Source organism: Lagopus leucura, unplaced genomic scaffold (genome assembly GCF_019238085.1).
Source record: "Lagopus leucura isolate 7727_CA_CO unplaced genomic scaffold, USGS_WTPT01 Super-Scaffold_739, whole genome shotgun sequence".
NCBI classification, from domain to species: Eukaryota; Metazoa; Chordata; class Aves; order Galliformes; family Phasianidae; genus Lagopus; species Lagopus leucura.
The window spans coordinates 319585-336596 of record NW_024962255.1 but is presented as its reverse complement, the minus strand read 5'-3'; the positions used below and the strand labels follow the sequence as shown (position 1 = coordinate 336596).

The window sequence follows — 17012 nt, the reverse complement described above, 5'->3', positions numbered from 1 at the left end:
CAGCAGCAGCAGCAGCAGCAGCAGCAGCAGCAGCAGCAGCAGCAGCACCAGCACCAGCACCAGCACCAGCACCAGCACCAGCACCAGCACCAGCACCAGCACCAGCACCAGCACCAGCACCAGCACCAGCACCACGCTACTTACTTACTCCACTGCCAGCCCTTAAATGAGGTCAGGGAAGTGGCAGATCCTGGCTCCAACCCTTCAGGTCACTCAGTTGCACTGCATACACCTGAGCTCCCCTGAGTTGGCCATGCCTTCCTACCAGGTGCTCAATCACTGGGTCAAGCCGTGACTCAGCATTTCCACTACAGTTGCTTTTGAGCTTATTTTTGCAGCAAGCATTCCTAATTCAAAATAGATGAGACTATTTTTGATGAATGCACTTCCAGCTGTGCTGGTGAGGAAAGGATACACAAACAGACAGAAAGTCTATTTCTGTTATGCTTTATAAAAACACACATTGCTTTCTTGTTCTCCAGTCACTTAGCAGTCTGCAAGACAAACAGTGCACTTGCTGTCTGCACATGATACATTCAACACAGTTTGCATTCCTGTATTTCCATAGGCAGCTGTCCTGCTCAACTTGTAGCTGCCATGTTCACTGCCATTCCCTCCCAACCACTGCTCTGGCAGACACTGTCACAACAGAGACTCCACTGCCATACATAGTTTTAGAAATACTTTTTTCAGCTACACTTCAGGGCTTACTTATTCTATGCAGGGCAGACACCAAATTTGAAACACTCATTTTACAAATGCAGTTGCTGGATATCTAAGTTATTGGCAGATCAGTTCAAGAAGTTACCTGATGCTGAAGTCCACACATACATATTAGTTTGGGTCACTTCTCAAAAGGTAGAAATGCAAAATGACTTTTTCTCAAGTCTTTGAGCTTCACTTAAAACAAAGCAGAAACATCTCCTGATGTACAAAACCATGAGAAGAGATCAATAAAGCCTTCTTTGTACACAGGTATACAATTATGCTCTTTATCTGTCATAGAGGAGCACCAATCAGCCACATTTCAGTTTAGTTGTGTTTTTAAAGCATTACTGCAGGAAATAGAAACTACTGATGCAACAGGACTTACTTGCATACTCCTGTTCTTTGGAATAAATCAAGTGAAAGAATTGTTTTAGACCCTATTAGTAATGTTGCCTTCACATTTTTAACAATTTGTAACACAGAGTGCTATAAAGTCAAACAATAAAATCATCTTTCCTCACCTAGCCTATCTATTCCCTGTATTAAATAAGCACTGGGGCTGTGAGACTGCCTGCTAAATCTATTGGACAACAGCAGATTGGGAAAACTATGATGCAGCAGGTGCTTTCTAATCAAAATGTAAACCACATTCAAGCCCACTCTGATCACTCTAATGGCAAATCCTAATCAGTGACACCCAACACTCACAACCACACACATTACAACCGCTGATAAGCTATGAAGTAGTGTTTTTAATCTTCTTGCCATCAGATTTGACATATAAAAGATAAAGACAGAAATTTCAGTAGTCCATCAATAAAAGCAGGGAAAAAAGCAAAGACCAAAACAATTCTGGGGGGAAATCAGGAAACATCTGAATCTTTTGCATTCATCTGCTATATTTCTATTAGCTAGACCAGCCATTATAAATGACACTAATTAAAAACTGAAGCAATACTTAAAGTTGTTCCGTCAAGCACGTGTGAAATAAAGTTTTCAACTCCTCAAAACATCCCTGAACAAAGAACTGATGGCAGATGCTAAAACAGTTCCTAAAGAAAACAGAAATTATCATAAATTAATAAGTCCCAAAGGACTTTGGTAAGCCTCACACCTGATTTTTCAATGAAGTTCAAACAATACCTCGATTTCTTAAACAATCCATTAAGGTGTATGACAAATGCCATTCAGAGGGACCTCGACAGGCTGGAGGGCTGGGCTCGGGTGAACCTGATGAGGTTCAACACGGCAAAGTGCAAGGTTTTGCATTTGGGCCGGAAGAACCCCAGGCACCTGTACAGGCTGGGAGGAGTGGTCCTTGAGAGCAGCTCGGCAGAGAAGGACCTGGGGGTCCTGATGGACGAGAGACTGAATATGAGCCAGCAGTGCGCTCTGGCAGCTCGAAAGGCAAATGGGATCCTGGGCTCCATCAGGAGAGGGGTGGCCAGCAGGGACAGGGAGGTGATTGTCCCTCTCTACTCGGCTCTTGTGAGGCCCCATCTGGAGTACTGTGTCCAGGTGTGGAGCCCTCAGTACAAGAAAGACATTGAGATTTTGGAAAGGGTCCAGAGAAGGGCGACTAAGATGATCAGGGGGCTGGAGCACCTCCCCTATGAGGACAGGCTGAGGGAGTTGGGCTTGTTCAGCCTGGAGAAGAGAAGGCTGCGGGGTGACCTCATTGCAGCCTATCAATACCTGAAGGGAACCTACACCCAGGAGGGGAGTAAACTCTTCAAAAGGGCTGATAACAGCAGGACTAGGGGAAATGGTTTTAAGTTGAAGGAGGGAAGATTTAGGTTGGATGTTAGGGGGAAGTTCTTTACAAGGAGAGTGGTTAGGCCCTGGAACGGGCTGCCCAGGGAGGTTGTGGATGCCCCGTCCTTGGACGTGTTTAAGGCCAGGTTGGACGGGGTCCTGGGCAACCTGATCTGAATGTGTATGTTTGGTGGCCCTGCTAGGCAGGGGGGTTGGAACTACATGATCCTTGGGGTCCCTTCCAACCCGGGTGATTCTGTGATTCTGTGATTCTGTGTGAAATGCAAGATTGTACCTCTAGGCACACTGTTTTACAAATGTGCCCACTTTCACAAACTTCCACCTCCATTCCCTGTCCCAGATCTATAAACAATCAGGTGAGCACCAGCCTCCAACTGCTGGCTCGCTGGAAACCCATGTGGGTCAGAACAGTGGACTTGGTCTCACGATTAGAAGCCTCAGGACAGAGCTTATTTTCATAAACACACCCTGGACATTAAGAACTTTCGGAGACAAATCATGGCACGAAGTACTGAAAGTAACAATAAACCTGAATAGCAACTTCTGAAATACTGGGTTATGAAGATAGATTCTGTCTTGAAATTAGGTGAAATCACACGAATCTGAACAAAGTCTCAGCTTTTATTTTATTAATTTATTTTAAAGAATGAAGTCATACAACAGAATGATAAAGGTTCAAAAAGACATCTAAGATCATCTAGTCCGGTCATCAACCCGTCACCACCAATACTGCCCACCAAATCATGTCCCTCAGTGCCATATATCCATATTTCTTGAATGCCTCCAGGATGGTGACTACACCACTTCCCTGGGTAGCCTGTTCCAATACCTCACCACCCTTTAGAAGACGACATTCTTCCTAGTATCCAACCTGAATCTCCCTTGGTGCAACTTGAGGCCATTCCCTCTCATCCTATTTCTTGCTACGTGGGAGAAGAGGCTAACCTCCACCTTGCCACAACCTCCTTGCAGCGAGTTATGGAGAGCAATAAGGTCTAAACAATTCTAGTTCCCTCAACATTTTTCCTAAGATCCCTCACAGATCCACTGCCCTTCTCTGGACAAACTGCTGGGCCTCTACGTTATTCTTGTAGTGATGGACCCAAAACTGAACACAGAACCCGAGGCATGAACTCACAAGTGCTGAGTACAGGGGAACAATCATCTCCTGGTCCTGATGACTGTACTGTTTCAGATACAAGCCAAGACGCCTCTGGCTTTCTTCACTATCTGGGCACACTGCATCTTCAGCCAGCTGTTGACTAATGCCCTCAGATTGTTTTCTGTTGCACAGCTTTTCAGCCCCAAGCCTGCAGCATTGCACGGGGGAGGTTGTGACCAAAGTGCAGAATTGAGTATGCAGTCTTGTCACAGGATAAGCCCTGGAAAGGCGGATTTGGAAATCCTAGGGAAGTGCAGTCAGGAGTAAACATGGGCTTTAAGACAGCGCAGGTAGATTCCACACATACAGCTGAAATACTAAGTTATATTCTGGATTGGAATTACAGAAGAAAAAGGCCATTGCTCTAAGCCTCTATGACAATGTAAACACCTGTCTGATTTTTTTTTGCTGCAACAGCCCCCACCCTTCTTCCTTCTTAACATTCTGGATTTAAAAATAAAAATCTAATATGAATTCCTTATCAAGACTTAACTGAAGAATAAGCTCTGAGTGGCACAGTCGGGATTCTCACAACACAGAAACCATCAGCTCATTAAATGCATGTTCCATGAAACATGAATAAAGAAATTTCAGAGTTGCTCAGTCTGTTTGTATATTTTTGGCAGATAATATTTTTTTTCTGTAGGCTCAAAGCAAAGAGCAGCTTTGGAAACATTTCTCTGTTTAAACACAATCCCTGGACATTACCAAAGACTGCTGTTGGGAAAAACTGAGAGGTATCTGTGTTTATTGTTCAGATAAATAAATTTTAGATCATTTATTTGTTCTGTTCCAAGTACAGTCTGTGTATACCAACACCTTTACTATTTTGCAAAAAGGCAAAACGTGTGCATGACAAAATGGCAACATGAAGAAAAGCTGCATAATTAAGTCTTCAGTGCAGAAAAAAGGCACCACTGACATTCATCAACCTTGCTGAATGTCTCAGGAGACCATAGAGTGGATGCGAGCACAGTGAGGTGGTGGGTGGTGTGTTCAGCAATGATGCCATCGTAGCAGCTGGTCACCTCTGGTGGCACTTTTTTTTTTTCCTACATGAGCATAGCATTGACTTTTGTCCATTGCTGGTGAAAATGCATGAGCTAATGCTCATGACTGTGTCAAAAAACAGTGTTTTGTAGCTGAGAATTTGCTCTATCAAACAGTGCTACTGTATCTAATGTAGTTCCCAAAGAAATAAATAGGAAGCACTACTTTTGGAGCAACCCACGTAGATGATGACATAAAATTTGGGTGATGAGGCCCAGGCACAGGCTGGCCAGAGAAACTGTAGTTGTCCCATCCCTGGAGACCTTCAACACCAGGCTGGATGGAACCCTGGACAGACTGAAGTAGTGAGGGGCAACCAGCCCACAGCATGGGTTGGATGGACTTCAAGGCCCCTTCCAGCCCAAGCCATTCTACAGTTTGATGAAAGATGCTCAAGTGGCATTAAATAGCATCCCAAAATCAAACCCACTGGCATTGCAGCATTCTGCCAACCAGCACACAGTAGGGACAAAAAGTATAGCCAGGTTATAGTAATTGCAGATGGGTAGATCAGGCTGACTTACACATCAACACACAAAAGCAGCATTGCCTGACATATCAGATGTAACTTTTAAAAATCAGTTTAGCTAAACCAACACATTCTGCTCACAGTTGAAGGTGCAGGTGCTCTGAACCTCTCCTGGGACTAAACAGGAAACCTAAGCTTAGAATTCAAACCACAGAATCACAAGCACTTCTTTGCTCACACGGTTACACTGATCCTATGCTATTCCCCTCCCCTTGCTGGAAGCACACATTACACCAGTAAGTCTGTGGACCACATGGCGAACTGCAGATTTGCAACTGATCCCACTAAAAATAACCTCCATGCCTTTTGGGGCAGGGGAAGTTGCATTGCTGTGGTCTCACAGACAGCTGCGCTGATACAATGGACTTGCTGGAGGTAGAGTGGAACAACTCACAGGACTGCTTAAGAAAGTGTTCCCGTAACATTACAAGGCAGCAGGCTTTGTCTTTTAGCATTGTATCCTGTTGTTTTGTTGCTTTTTTTTCAGATCTGTCAAACCAAAATTTCAGCTGTTTAACAGACAGAAAAGAAGCAGTGTTGACTGTCAACAATAAAATGCAAAGCAGCACTGTATCTAACACATCTGCTATTTCATTCTCTTTTGCAAACCTCTCATGCTCACACACAACAGGTTTGAACCTCACACTTCTAAGACAAAAGTGATGCAAATCAGTGTGGTGGCTTATCTGACTTCTGATAGGCCTTCAATGTGTTCAATTAATAACTGCAGGAAAAAAAAAAGCTTTATAAACAATCCAGATAAATCTAAAAATAGGCTAAGTAAGTCAAACAGCCACTGAAGAACATGCAACGTGACTTTTTTTTTTTAAAAAAAAAAAAAAAAAAAAAAAGCAAAAAAAGTGTTCCCTGAGATGGAAGGCATTACCTGAGCTGCAGAAGTCAGAGGGCAGATAACAGCTAAGGGCACTTTAAATGCAGGTAACGTGGTTACAACAGCAGTTGAACAGACAGTGGTGCACTGCTTCTCACTTGTCCCACCATAACAGAGACTTACAGCAGAGGAGAGCAATGGTGTGTCCTGCTGCATCCTGTAACTGCTCTCCTGTGGCAAGGATGGAGGGTTTCGTAGAAGAGAAAGATGTCCCACATTTCTGTAAGAGCACTGTTAAACCAAACAACTGCTGCCTCACACCCCTGTCAGTGTTCTACCTGATTTCACCAACACTGAGCTTTCCAATACAAGAACCTCAGCCAGTACTAGGATGCAACCATTTCAAAGGAGTGACCTGTTTTGAAAAGACCACATTAATAACAACAACCACTCTCACGCAAAATTAATAACTACTTGTATTTCCAGAAAGCACAAATATTTGCACGGTGTGACCTCAGCTCCTAGAACAAGTAACTAACCCCTCAGCGTACATGTGTACGTTGGACATGGTAGATTTGTTAGGTAAGAAGAGTAAACTCAAGGTCTGGATAAGGCCTAAGACTGCTTGGAAATGGAACTACAAAACTGAGAATTTATCATAAGCCTATCCAAAAATAAACATGTATATAAAGTACTCAAGCAAGAACTTGAGAGTCATGAAAAGCTGTGAAAGTTTTGCTTTCCTAATTCGCATTATATACTCTCCAAGTAAATAGTCCTATTTTACTTGAATCTTCTCATCAGCTTGTATTATTTAAAACATGTGGGACATTCAGACAGATGAAAAAAATTGGTCAGGCTCAAAACAAAAGCCGCAACATTCCTTTTTATTAGCAGATTAAACATGCAGAACTATAATTTTAAATTCCAAGTAAAAACAACTTAATGAAAACATCACTAATGCAAAAATATAATCTACTTGGGATTGTTGTGATCTTTAATTGCCATGTTGCCAAACACCTTAAAGAAAACAGAACTTACTTATAAGTTTGTCAGTCTCATTTGAAAATAAATTAAAAAAGGCCACATTGATTAGTGACCATATGGGAATTTGTGTGAAAATCTGGGATTCTAGAAGGTTACAACTGAAAGACCTTGTCTGAAATAGCACTGGGTGGTAAATATTTGTAAAATTTCGTCTTCTCACTTTCAAAGATTCAGCTTTTAAGCAAGTGTATTCCTTCTTGACACTGAATTTACGTTACAAAACTCAGAAACACATATATTCATCTTCCTTTTAACTTCTGCATAACCACAGTAATTATTGCCAAAATATGTAAAATCCAAATACAAGTTAAGTGCACTAAATACAGTCACGCAAATTCAAAGTCCTAAAAATCATTTGAGTGCTGCCACCTAACGTTGTTCCAAACACCTTGCAAGTAGATAACCATTTTCTGCTGCCTCAGTCTAAAGCTCAGGAAGGCAGCAACTCCTTAGGTACTGCGTGCCCTGTAAAGAACAAGAACATGAAGATGTAGGTGTTTTTGTTTTTGTTTTTCCTCATGACTGCTTTCGTTCGGTGATTCTACTGTAATTTCAAGTAAGCACAAGACAGAAACACATAGTTTCTGGACAAAAACTGACTAAAGCAAATCAGAGATGCGCAGTGGCATCAGATAACAGCATCAAAGGGTGCTGTCATAACAATGATCAGTTTACAGCCCATCAATTCAGGCATTACCACTGCAAGATATTTCAAAGCTTAAGACTTCCAGTAGCAATGTTATTAATTCTGTCTTTATTATTTCTAAATACATAACTGATGCATCAATTCAGGAGCACTAGCTGTAGAGACAGTAAGCAAAGACTGAAAATGAAGATAAAGATGAATAAATCTAAGAAGATTGACTGTAGCAAGTCACTTTCTTCTCTGCCCCTCTTCATTTAAAAACTGATAAATGCTGGATCAATTTCAAGGATACAAACAGAGCAACAGAAGTAAACAAAACAAAATACATATATACACACACATATAAAAGTATACATAAATAAAGGGTTTGTAGAGACGCACGCTTCTCCGCTAATCAGCTATCACAGCTTTGCTGCCCTTCTGTGGACACCACAGGGCCTCAATGTCCTTCTTGTAGCAAAGTGGGAGTCCAGGTGGAGTAGTATTTCTGTTTCCACCTGAATCATAGGGGATTTATTCTGCTCTTCACCCTAGATTTCCAGGTCGGGAAGGCTGTGTATCCAAAGGATGACTGGTCTGTCAATTAGAGACAAGTACTGAAGGCACTGAGAATCACAGAATCATAGAATCACAAGGTTGGAAACAATCTATAAGATCATCTAGTCCAACCGTCTCCTCATCACCATTGCCACCACAAGCACTAAACCATATCACGCAGCACGTCATCCAGACGCCTCTTGAACACTGCCTGACCACTCTCTGAGAGAAATAGTTCTTTCTTATGTCCAACCTAAACCTCCTCTGATACAACTTGCGGCCATTAACCCGTGTCCTGCTTGTTGCCTGGGAGAAGAGGCCAAATCCCTCTTTGCCACAACCTCCCTTCAGGAGGTTGTAGAGTGCAATGAGGTCTCCTCTGAGCCTCCTCAGCTTTTTTCTTATCATATGAACACATTCCCCTCCACATCCAGGAAAGATGAGATTCAACTTAGTCTTCCTCTTACTGTTAATATGTTTGTAAGAACAGTTTTTTGTTGTATTTCACTACAGTGCCCAAGTTGACCTCATGCTGGCTTTAACCTTTCTAGTTTTCTCCTGCATATCCTAGGAACTTCCTTGTGCTCTCCTCGAGTTGCCTGTTCCTCTTTCCATAGGAGGTAAACTCTCTTCTTCTCCTGGAGTCTAAGCAAAAGCTCCCTGTTGAACCATACCAATCTTCTTCCTTTCTGGCTCATACTCATCTTACAGCACATGGGGACATCCTGCTCCTGCTCATTTGAAATTTCTTTCTTGAGGAAGTGTCCAGCCTTCCTGGACCCCTCTGCCCTCCAAAAGGACTTCGACGGGACCCTCTATCAGTGTACTGAACAGTTACAAGTCTGCCCTCCAGATGCCCAAAGTAGCAGTTTTGCTGACCTCCCTTCTGACTTCACCATTAATTGAGAGCTCTATCATTTTGTGATTGCTCTGCTCAAGACAGCTCCTAACAACCACATCTACTGTCAGTCCTCTGTTTGGGAACAGTAGGTATAGAGGGCATCCCCCCTTGTAGGCTTTCATACCAGCTGTGTCAGTAGGTTAGCTTCCACACACTCAAGCAACTTGCTTGGCTGCTTTCTCCATACTGTACTGTTTTTCCAGCATGTATCAGGGAAGCTGGAAGTTCTCTATAAGAACAAAGGCTGGCAAATGCATGACTTCCGCCAGTTGTTCATAGAATGTCTCGCCCGTCTCTTCATGCTGGTTAGGTAGTCTATAACAGGCTCCCACCAGGATGTCAGAGTTGCTGGCCTTTTCCAATCCTTACCCATAGAGACTTGGCCCTATAATCCCCAGCCTCAAACTCTACAACACTGAAACACTCTTTAAAGTAGCAAGCCAAGCCATCGTCCTTCCTTCTTTCCCTATCCCTTGTAAGGAGCTTGTAGTCATCCATTGCAGCACTCCAATCATAGGAGTGATCTTACCGTGCTTCAGTAATGACAATTAAGTCATAGTTTGCCTGCCACACAACAGCTTCCAAGTTCTGCTTATTGCCCATGCTGCAAGCAGTGGTGTAGATGCACTTCAGCTGAGCAGCTGGCCTCACCTCCCAGCCGTGCCATTCTTCCCCTATGCTCATCTCCAGCAAACCTGGTTGTATCCCCTTGCCCATTGATATCTAATTTAAAGCTCTCCCAAGGAGCCCTGCCAGTTCCTGGGCTAGGAGCTGTTTCCCCCTTTGAGACAGTTGGGACCTATCTGCAGCCATAAGAACAGGTGCCAAGTAAACTGCTCCATGGTTCAAAAAGCCAAAATTCCTGTGATGGCACCAGCCGCATAGCCACGTATTTACTAGCTGAGTTTTCCTGGTCCATTCAGTATCCCTCCCTGGCACTGAAAGGACAGAGGAAAATATCATCTCTGTTCTGCTCTGTCAGCTAGCTACCGCAATCCTGATGAAGTCCCTTTTGATAGCGCTCATGCTTCTTCAGCAACTTCACTGCTGCCAGACTGAACTACCAGCAAGGGATAACAATCATAGGGGTGAATCAGGCCAGGAAGTTTTCACTTAACTGCAAATACAGGAGTCCAATTTTCAGGACGCATCTCTGAAAACAATAGCACACGTGTCCAAAATGCATTCTTATTAAAGAGACATACTACATGTGTTTAAGGAGACCATTTGCAGGACCACTGATTAAAAACACAATACTCCAACACTTAAATATGCTCAAGTAGAGGAGAAATACTGATGTAAGAGAGTTAACCATCACACTCGTACAGCAAAAGGTAAAACTTCTGCAAGGGTAGAATTACCACTTTGCTTGCTCATGTGAATACTCAAGCTCATAAAGTAAAGGCAGAGAGAGGGAGAGGAAGGGGTAGGAAGAAAGACTTGTTGAGTTCCCTTGGATAAGTTAGTCCTGCAGTTACTAAGAAGAAAAGAAAAGGATGCTGCAAAAAATGTCTGACAGTTCCAGCAACCCAAGAGCAAGTGAAATGAACTGTTCACCTTAATTACATCTTGAGGGGACCTGGCTGCTTTTTTGGACAGAAATGGATTCAATTATCCAGGAGAAAAAAAAAAAAAAGGGCATGCCAACATTTTAAAAGGGGACAGAAACACAAAGCTGGCACATGCTTGGAAGTCTTCTGCTTCCACTGGTTTCTATTAAATATTATGAGCTTCTTTTTTTTCCCCTCTACGCTACCATTATTTCAAAGTGTTTTAATGCAGTTTCAACCAATGAAGAGCCCCAATGCCCACAAAGTCATACTACACACATATACCACAGGTACTTCATTCAGTTCCCATCCACCAAAACTGCATGGGAATTAAATGTGTATTAAATCCAGTTAATTTCAGAACTTTAATCTTTCTCGCAGTCATGTAAATTGGAAATTCTCTTCAAGATGCCAATACACATATAACTATTCCACTAGAACAATCTATTTGCTCCAGTACTTCCACTTGCTGCTTTTACAAGTGAAGAATGAAGCCTTCACCAGAGTACTTTCCTCTAGACAATGTCTCCCAAAGTGCATGCAGGGTACCAAGTTTGTAATTTAAATGCATACGTTTTTACCTTCCTGTATTATCATTTAATATTAGTCTGGTTCAACTCAAATAGTTTTAAAGACAAACATTAAGTAAAGGTACTACTATCATATACAAAATGAAAAAGCAGAAGAAATAAGGTTTCAGGGCAACAATTCTACTTTGCAAAGGAACCTGAACTTCAGCAGGACTGAAGGAAAGCATGTGCTTTTCCAAACTGAGACACTTCACAATATGAGAAGGGAAATGTTACTGAATGAGGTGGGTGCCCTGGAAGTCACTAAGAAGGTGAAGTTACTGCACACCTTCTTTGCTACAGCCTTCACTGCTAAGATTACCTCTCGGGCATAACAGACCCTGGAGGTAAGAGAGAGTGTCTGGAGAAAGGAAGACTTTCCCTTGTCCAAGGAGGGTCTGGTAAGAGATCATCCTCAACGCATGCAAATCCATGGGCCCCAATGAGATGCACTCACAACTACTGAGGGAGCTGGCAGAGGTGACTGCCAAACCACCTTCTATCACCTATGAAAAGTCGCGGAGAAATGAAAGGTGCCTGAGGACTGGAGGAAAGCCAGAATCACTCCAGTGTTCAGAAAGGACAAGAAGGATGAGCAGGGAAATCGCAAGCCTGTCAGTCTCACCTCTGTACCATGGAAGGTAATGGAGCAACTTATTCCGGATGCCATCTCCAAGCAAGTGGAAAAAAAAAGGTTACCAGCAGTAATCAGCACAGATTCAGCATGGGGAAATCATGGTCAACCAAGTTGGTAGTTTTCTATGATGTCACAACCAACTAGGTAGATGAGGGGAAAGCAGTGGATGTTTTGTACCTTGACTTCAGTAAGGCTTTTGACACTGTCTCCCCTAACTTTCTCATAACTAAGCTTAAGGAATGTGGGACAGATGAGTGGACAGTGAGGTGGATTGAGAACCATCTGACAGACATAGCAGAAAGTGTCGTGATCAGTTGTAGACTAGTTGGAGGCATGTAACTAGCAGTGTTCCCCAACGGTCAGTACTAGGTTCCACTTCGTTTAAAATCTTCATCAATTACCTGAATGAAGGGACAGAACAAGTTTGCTGATGGTGCAAAACTGGGAGGAGTGGCCGACACAACAGAAGCCTGTGCTGCTATGTAGCAAGACCTGGACGGACTGGAGAGCTGAGCAGAGAGGAAGCTTATGAGGTTCAACAAGGGCAAATGCAGAGTTGCCTGGGGAGGGATAACACATTCACACAGTTCTACAGGAGGTTAGGATCTATACAGGCTAGGGACTAGAAAGAAGCTCTGTTGAGAAGGATTTGCATGTTCTGGTGAACAATAGGTTGACCACAAGCTTAGCAGTGTGCCCTTGTGGCCACAGTATCTTGGGGTACATTAAGAATGTGGCCATCAGGTCAAGGGACATTATCCATTCCCTCTACCCTGCCTGGTGAGGAGTGTATCTGGAGTACTCTGTCCAGTTCTAGGCTCCTCAGTTCAAGAAAGACAGGGAATTGCTGGAAAGAGTCCAGCAGAAGGTCACAAAGATGATTAGGGGCCTTGAGCACCTCCCTTACGAGGAAAGGCTTGGGACTTTTCAGCCTGGAGAAGACAGTGGGAATCTCATCAACGCCTATTAAAATCTAAAGCACAGGAGTCAAATGGATGAGGTCAAACTGTTTTCAGTGGTGCCAAGTGACAGGACAAGGGACAGTGGGCACAAACTGGTATGCAGAAAGTTCCATCTAAACATGAGAAACAACTTCTTAACTGTGGTGACAGAGCACTGGAACAAGCTGCCCACAAAGGCTGTGTCCTTCTCAGGAGATATTCAAAACCCACCTGAATTCTTTTTTGTGTGACCAGCTGTAGGGAACCTGCTTTAGCAGGGGGGTTGGAGTAGATGATTTTCAAAGGTCTCTTCCAACTCCTACAATTGTGATTTTCTGAAAGAAAGTTTTTCCCTTGGAAAAAGGCTGTACAATGCTTTCCAGCTAATGCAAGCTATGCATACTGCTCAAGTGCATGCTTTCAGCTTGGCCATCCTAATCTTTTGCAGCTGTGAGGAGGAGACACGTTACAGACAGACACGAGCTTAAATGAGTTAAAACCCAAGACACAGCAGGACACGAGGAGCCAAAGTCAGCTCTTCATCTTCAGGACACCGGGGTAGCTGCCACAGACCAAAGAGCTGGAAACCCACAGACTTTACAGTGTCTACTTCAGGAGCTGGCAGCAAAGATGCAACGAACCTTGTGACACCAACGCCAACTCACAACAAAGCCACAAGGCTGGTCTTAGATGCTGCAAGCACAGTCAAAGAGCATGTATTAGCCAGATGCAGTATGTTCTTGGTACAGAACAGCAGCTATCTTGATAAATTCACGCATGGCTCTCCCAGAGCTCGGCTACACTTCCTGGCTTCCACAGAGCATCAGCACTCAGAGCTGTATCCAGACTCTGCCCTGTAAATCCTCACTGGGGCCATTCTGTGAGCATGCCTTGACTTGGAACAGTCTCACAGCAAACACATCAAGTCCACTTTAAACACATTTATTCTAGTTAATCACTGAAGGATAATTGAGATTTGATAATGATTAGGGAATACAACCCCCAGGGGGCAGCCAAAAACAGTAAACAAGCTGGAAGGAACAAGTTTTCAACTTCTAGACTTGGGACAAAAGAGATCTGCTCCCAGCTTTTTCCCTCTTTATAGCACTTACAATTTTAGTCACACTGCATGCCCATACAGCCTTGAAATCACCTGTCTTCTATCAATTTCATATTCATCCTATCGGAATGGAATTCAACAGACAGTCCTATTGAGCGCTTTTTTGCTACACAAGATACACAGATCACCATTTTAGGCTAAATGCCTGCAGTTTTGAGGTATACACTTACTGTTTACAATGTCACCCTGCAGCTGAAGGATTTGTGGAACAGGCATAGTGAGAATGACTACATCAAACAGTTCCGGTGATCCCATTTTGCTGGAGACTTCCCACTTCCTATCTCGGAGAGAGAGATGAGTTACGTGGCGTTCGTAGCAGACATCTGCATCTGGTTTGAAAAAATTAAATACATATAGCTGAATGCCATGTAGAAAATGCACAGTAGTTCCTCTTAGTAACTGGATGGCTTACTAACTGCCAAGCACACAAACCATCTATGCGCAAAATCTCACAAATCAGGTTGCATTGGTTTAACAGTCAGGATATTACACTAAAAAGCAGATCCAGAGAGGTTGTGGAGTCTCCTCCAGAGATATTCAAAACCCAGCTAGACACCGTCCTGTGTGACTTACTCCAGGGAACCTGCTTTAACAGAGGGTCCCTTCCAACCCTTATAGTTCCATGATCCTCATCACCTGGAAAGTTCCTATCAGCTTTGCTCTAGGGCTGGCACTCCTCTGAGTCCTTACTAACGTGATTCATCTCCACAAGTGGATAGGAAACTGCCAGGTTGATTTCCTGCAACTTCAGTGGGCTGAACCTGCTCAGGATGGCACCAAGTGGGCATGGGACACAGGGCAAGGTCCTGCAAGGTCCTGCAGACCTTCTATTTGTAGGCATTTTTCACATCTGAAGTCAGCAAAGCGCCTGCAGGGCGGGAAACGTCCAATGCTCACTGTTCTGTTTATGCCTTTCAGTAACTCCAAGATCCATAAAAACAAACAAATGACTACCTTCCACATTTAAGTCACCAGTTAGACCATTCGGGAACGCAGCAATTAAAAGGCTTAATTTCACACAAAGGCGTTTAACCATTACCGGACTGCAGCAAGTAATACTTGACAACGGAGGAGATGCCCTGAGGCGCCACGTAGTCACAGCTGCCCTCTTTCTCCGCCAAACCCTCAATGCGCGCCGACAGCGGCTCCAGGATGCCATGAGACAGGAGCTCCTCGTAGAAACTTGACAGGAGAAAAGCAGAGGGATGCAGACGCGCCGGTGAAACCCACCACCAGCTCATTCCCTTAGCCCGGCCCAGGGGAGGCCGGCACGGCCTCAGGCGCGCGGCCGCCGCCCGCGCGCGCCCCCGCTCACCTGCCGCGCGACTCCGCGCGCCGGCTGACGTACTGCGCGCCCAGGTCGGCAGTGCAGGAGGCGTCCCGCGCGCTGCGGCTCGTGCTCATGCGGCCCCCTGCGGCGGACAGGCGGACAGTCGCTCAGCGCTCTCTCTCCCGCCTCCCGCCGCTCCCCGCCCGGCCGTCCCTCGCGAGCCCACCTGCGCCGCGCGCCTTGTCCCACACGCAGAGCCGTTCCCGCGTCGCCCCCCGCAGCAGCGCCGCGCAGGCACCTCCCGTCAGTCCCGCACCCACCACCAGCACCCGCGCCATCGTCGCGGGGCGGGGCCGCGCTGAGCCACGGTTCGTGCGCGCTGTGCAGGGCGGCGGGCCGCCGTGTGATCGGGCGGCGCTGCTTTCCTGTGCGCGTGAGAGTACGGGTATTTATAGAGAGTTATTTTAATAGTCCTTTCTGGTCAGTCCCTTGTGTGTGTCTGCTGTAAAATATTAGTGCTATTTTCACTGAATCACAGAATCGGAGAATCGATCACCAAGGTTGGAAACAACCTTCAAGATCACCCATCCAACCACCCACCTATCACCAGTAGTTCTCACTAAACCATGTCCCTCAGCACAAAACCCAGGCGTTCCTTAAACACTTTTAGGGTCTGTGACTCCACCACCTCCATGGGCAGCCCATTCCAGTGCCTGACCACTCTTTCAGAGAAGCAGTATTTCCTAACGTCCCCATTTTGTTGGGTGTTTTTTAACCCCATCATAAAATGCTAGGTGTACAAGTGGCCTCAAAATACTGCATCTGCAGGGAGAAACTTCTGGAGCTGAGGATTCCGCATCCCAAGCAGGCTCATTCCAGGGATCCTAGCTCAGACTAGCTCAAATCTCATTCTGCAGACCACGTGCTATTGGAGCTCAGGCTGCAGGAGAAAGTCTCCTGTGAAACATCTGGAGGGGTATGGGTAGGTCAAAATGTAGTGATAGTCAAATTATCGAAAGGTCACAGTTGTTTATCCTGCAGTGCCTGGTAAAGTACAGACGGCAGCCTTAACATTTGGATAATCACAGAATCATTGAACGGTTTGGGTTGGAAAGGACCTTAAAGCCCATCCAGTTCCAACCCCCCTGCTGTGGGCAGGGTTGCCACCCACTAAACCATGTTGCCCGAGGCCCCATCCTACCTGGCCTTCAACACCTCCAGAGATGGGCATCCACAGCTTCTCTGGACAGCCTGTGCCAGTGCTTCACCACCCTCTGAGTAAAGACTTTCCTCCTAGCATATATTCTAAACCTGCCCTCTTTTAGTTTTAACTCCCTCCTTCTTGTCCTATCGCTATCAGACTGTGTAGAAAGTCAGTCTCCCTCCTTTTAAGTACGGGACAGCTGCTTTCTCCCTGGAGCTTTTCTGTCCTCTGGGCTCAACAAGCTCATCTCCCTCAACTTTTCCATGTAGGACAGGCGCTCCAGTCCTCACATCATCTTCACGGCCCTCCTCTGGACCCCTGCAAGAGCTCTGTGTCTTTCTTGTGCAGGGGGCCCCAGGCCTGTGTGCAGTACTCCAGATGGAGCCTCACGAGGGCAGAGCAGAGAGGGACAATCACCTGCCTCGCTCTGCTGGCCACACCCCAGCCCTGTTGATGGAGCCTAGGGTATAGGTGGCCTTCCAGGCTGTGAGCCCTGCCAGGATGCCCGAGTCTTTCTCCACAGGGCTGCTCTG

The 17012-nt window shown here is 45.1% G+C and overlaps 1 protein-coding gene across 1 annotated transcript in view; it reads right to left on the bottom strand.

Moving 5' to 3' along the window:
- RNLS (renalase, FAD dependent amine oxidase) overlaps positions 1-15409 on the bottom strand; it is a 66747-nt gene extending 51338 nt beyond the window's left edge. Inside the window, exons 1-3 of the mRNA XM_042863122.1 lie at positions 15321-15409; positions 15045-15187; positions 14176-14334 (exon numbers count right to left, since the gene is read on the bottom strand). Coding sequence (XP_042719056.1) covers positions 14176-14334; positions 15045-15187; positions 15321-15409 — 391 coding nt within the window. The remainder of the gene's footprint in view (positions 1-14175; positions 14335-15044; positions 15188-15320) is intronic.
- Positions 15410-17012: the final 1603 nt, after the last annotated feature.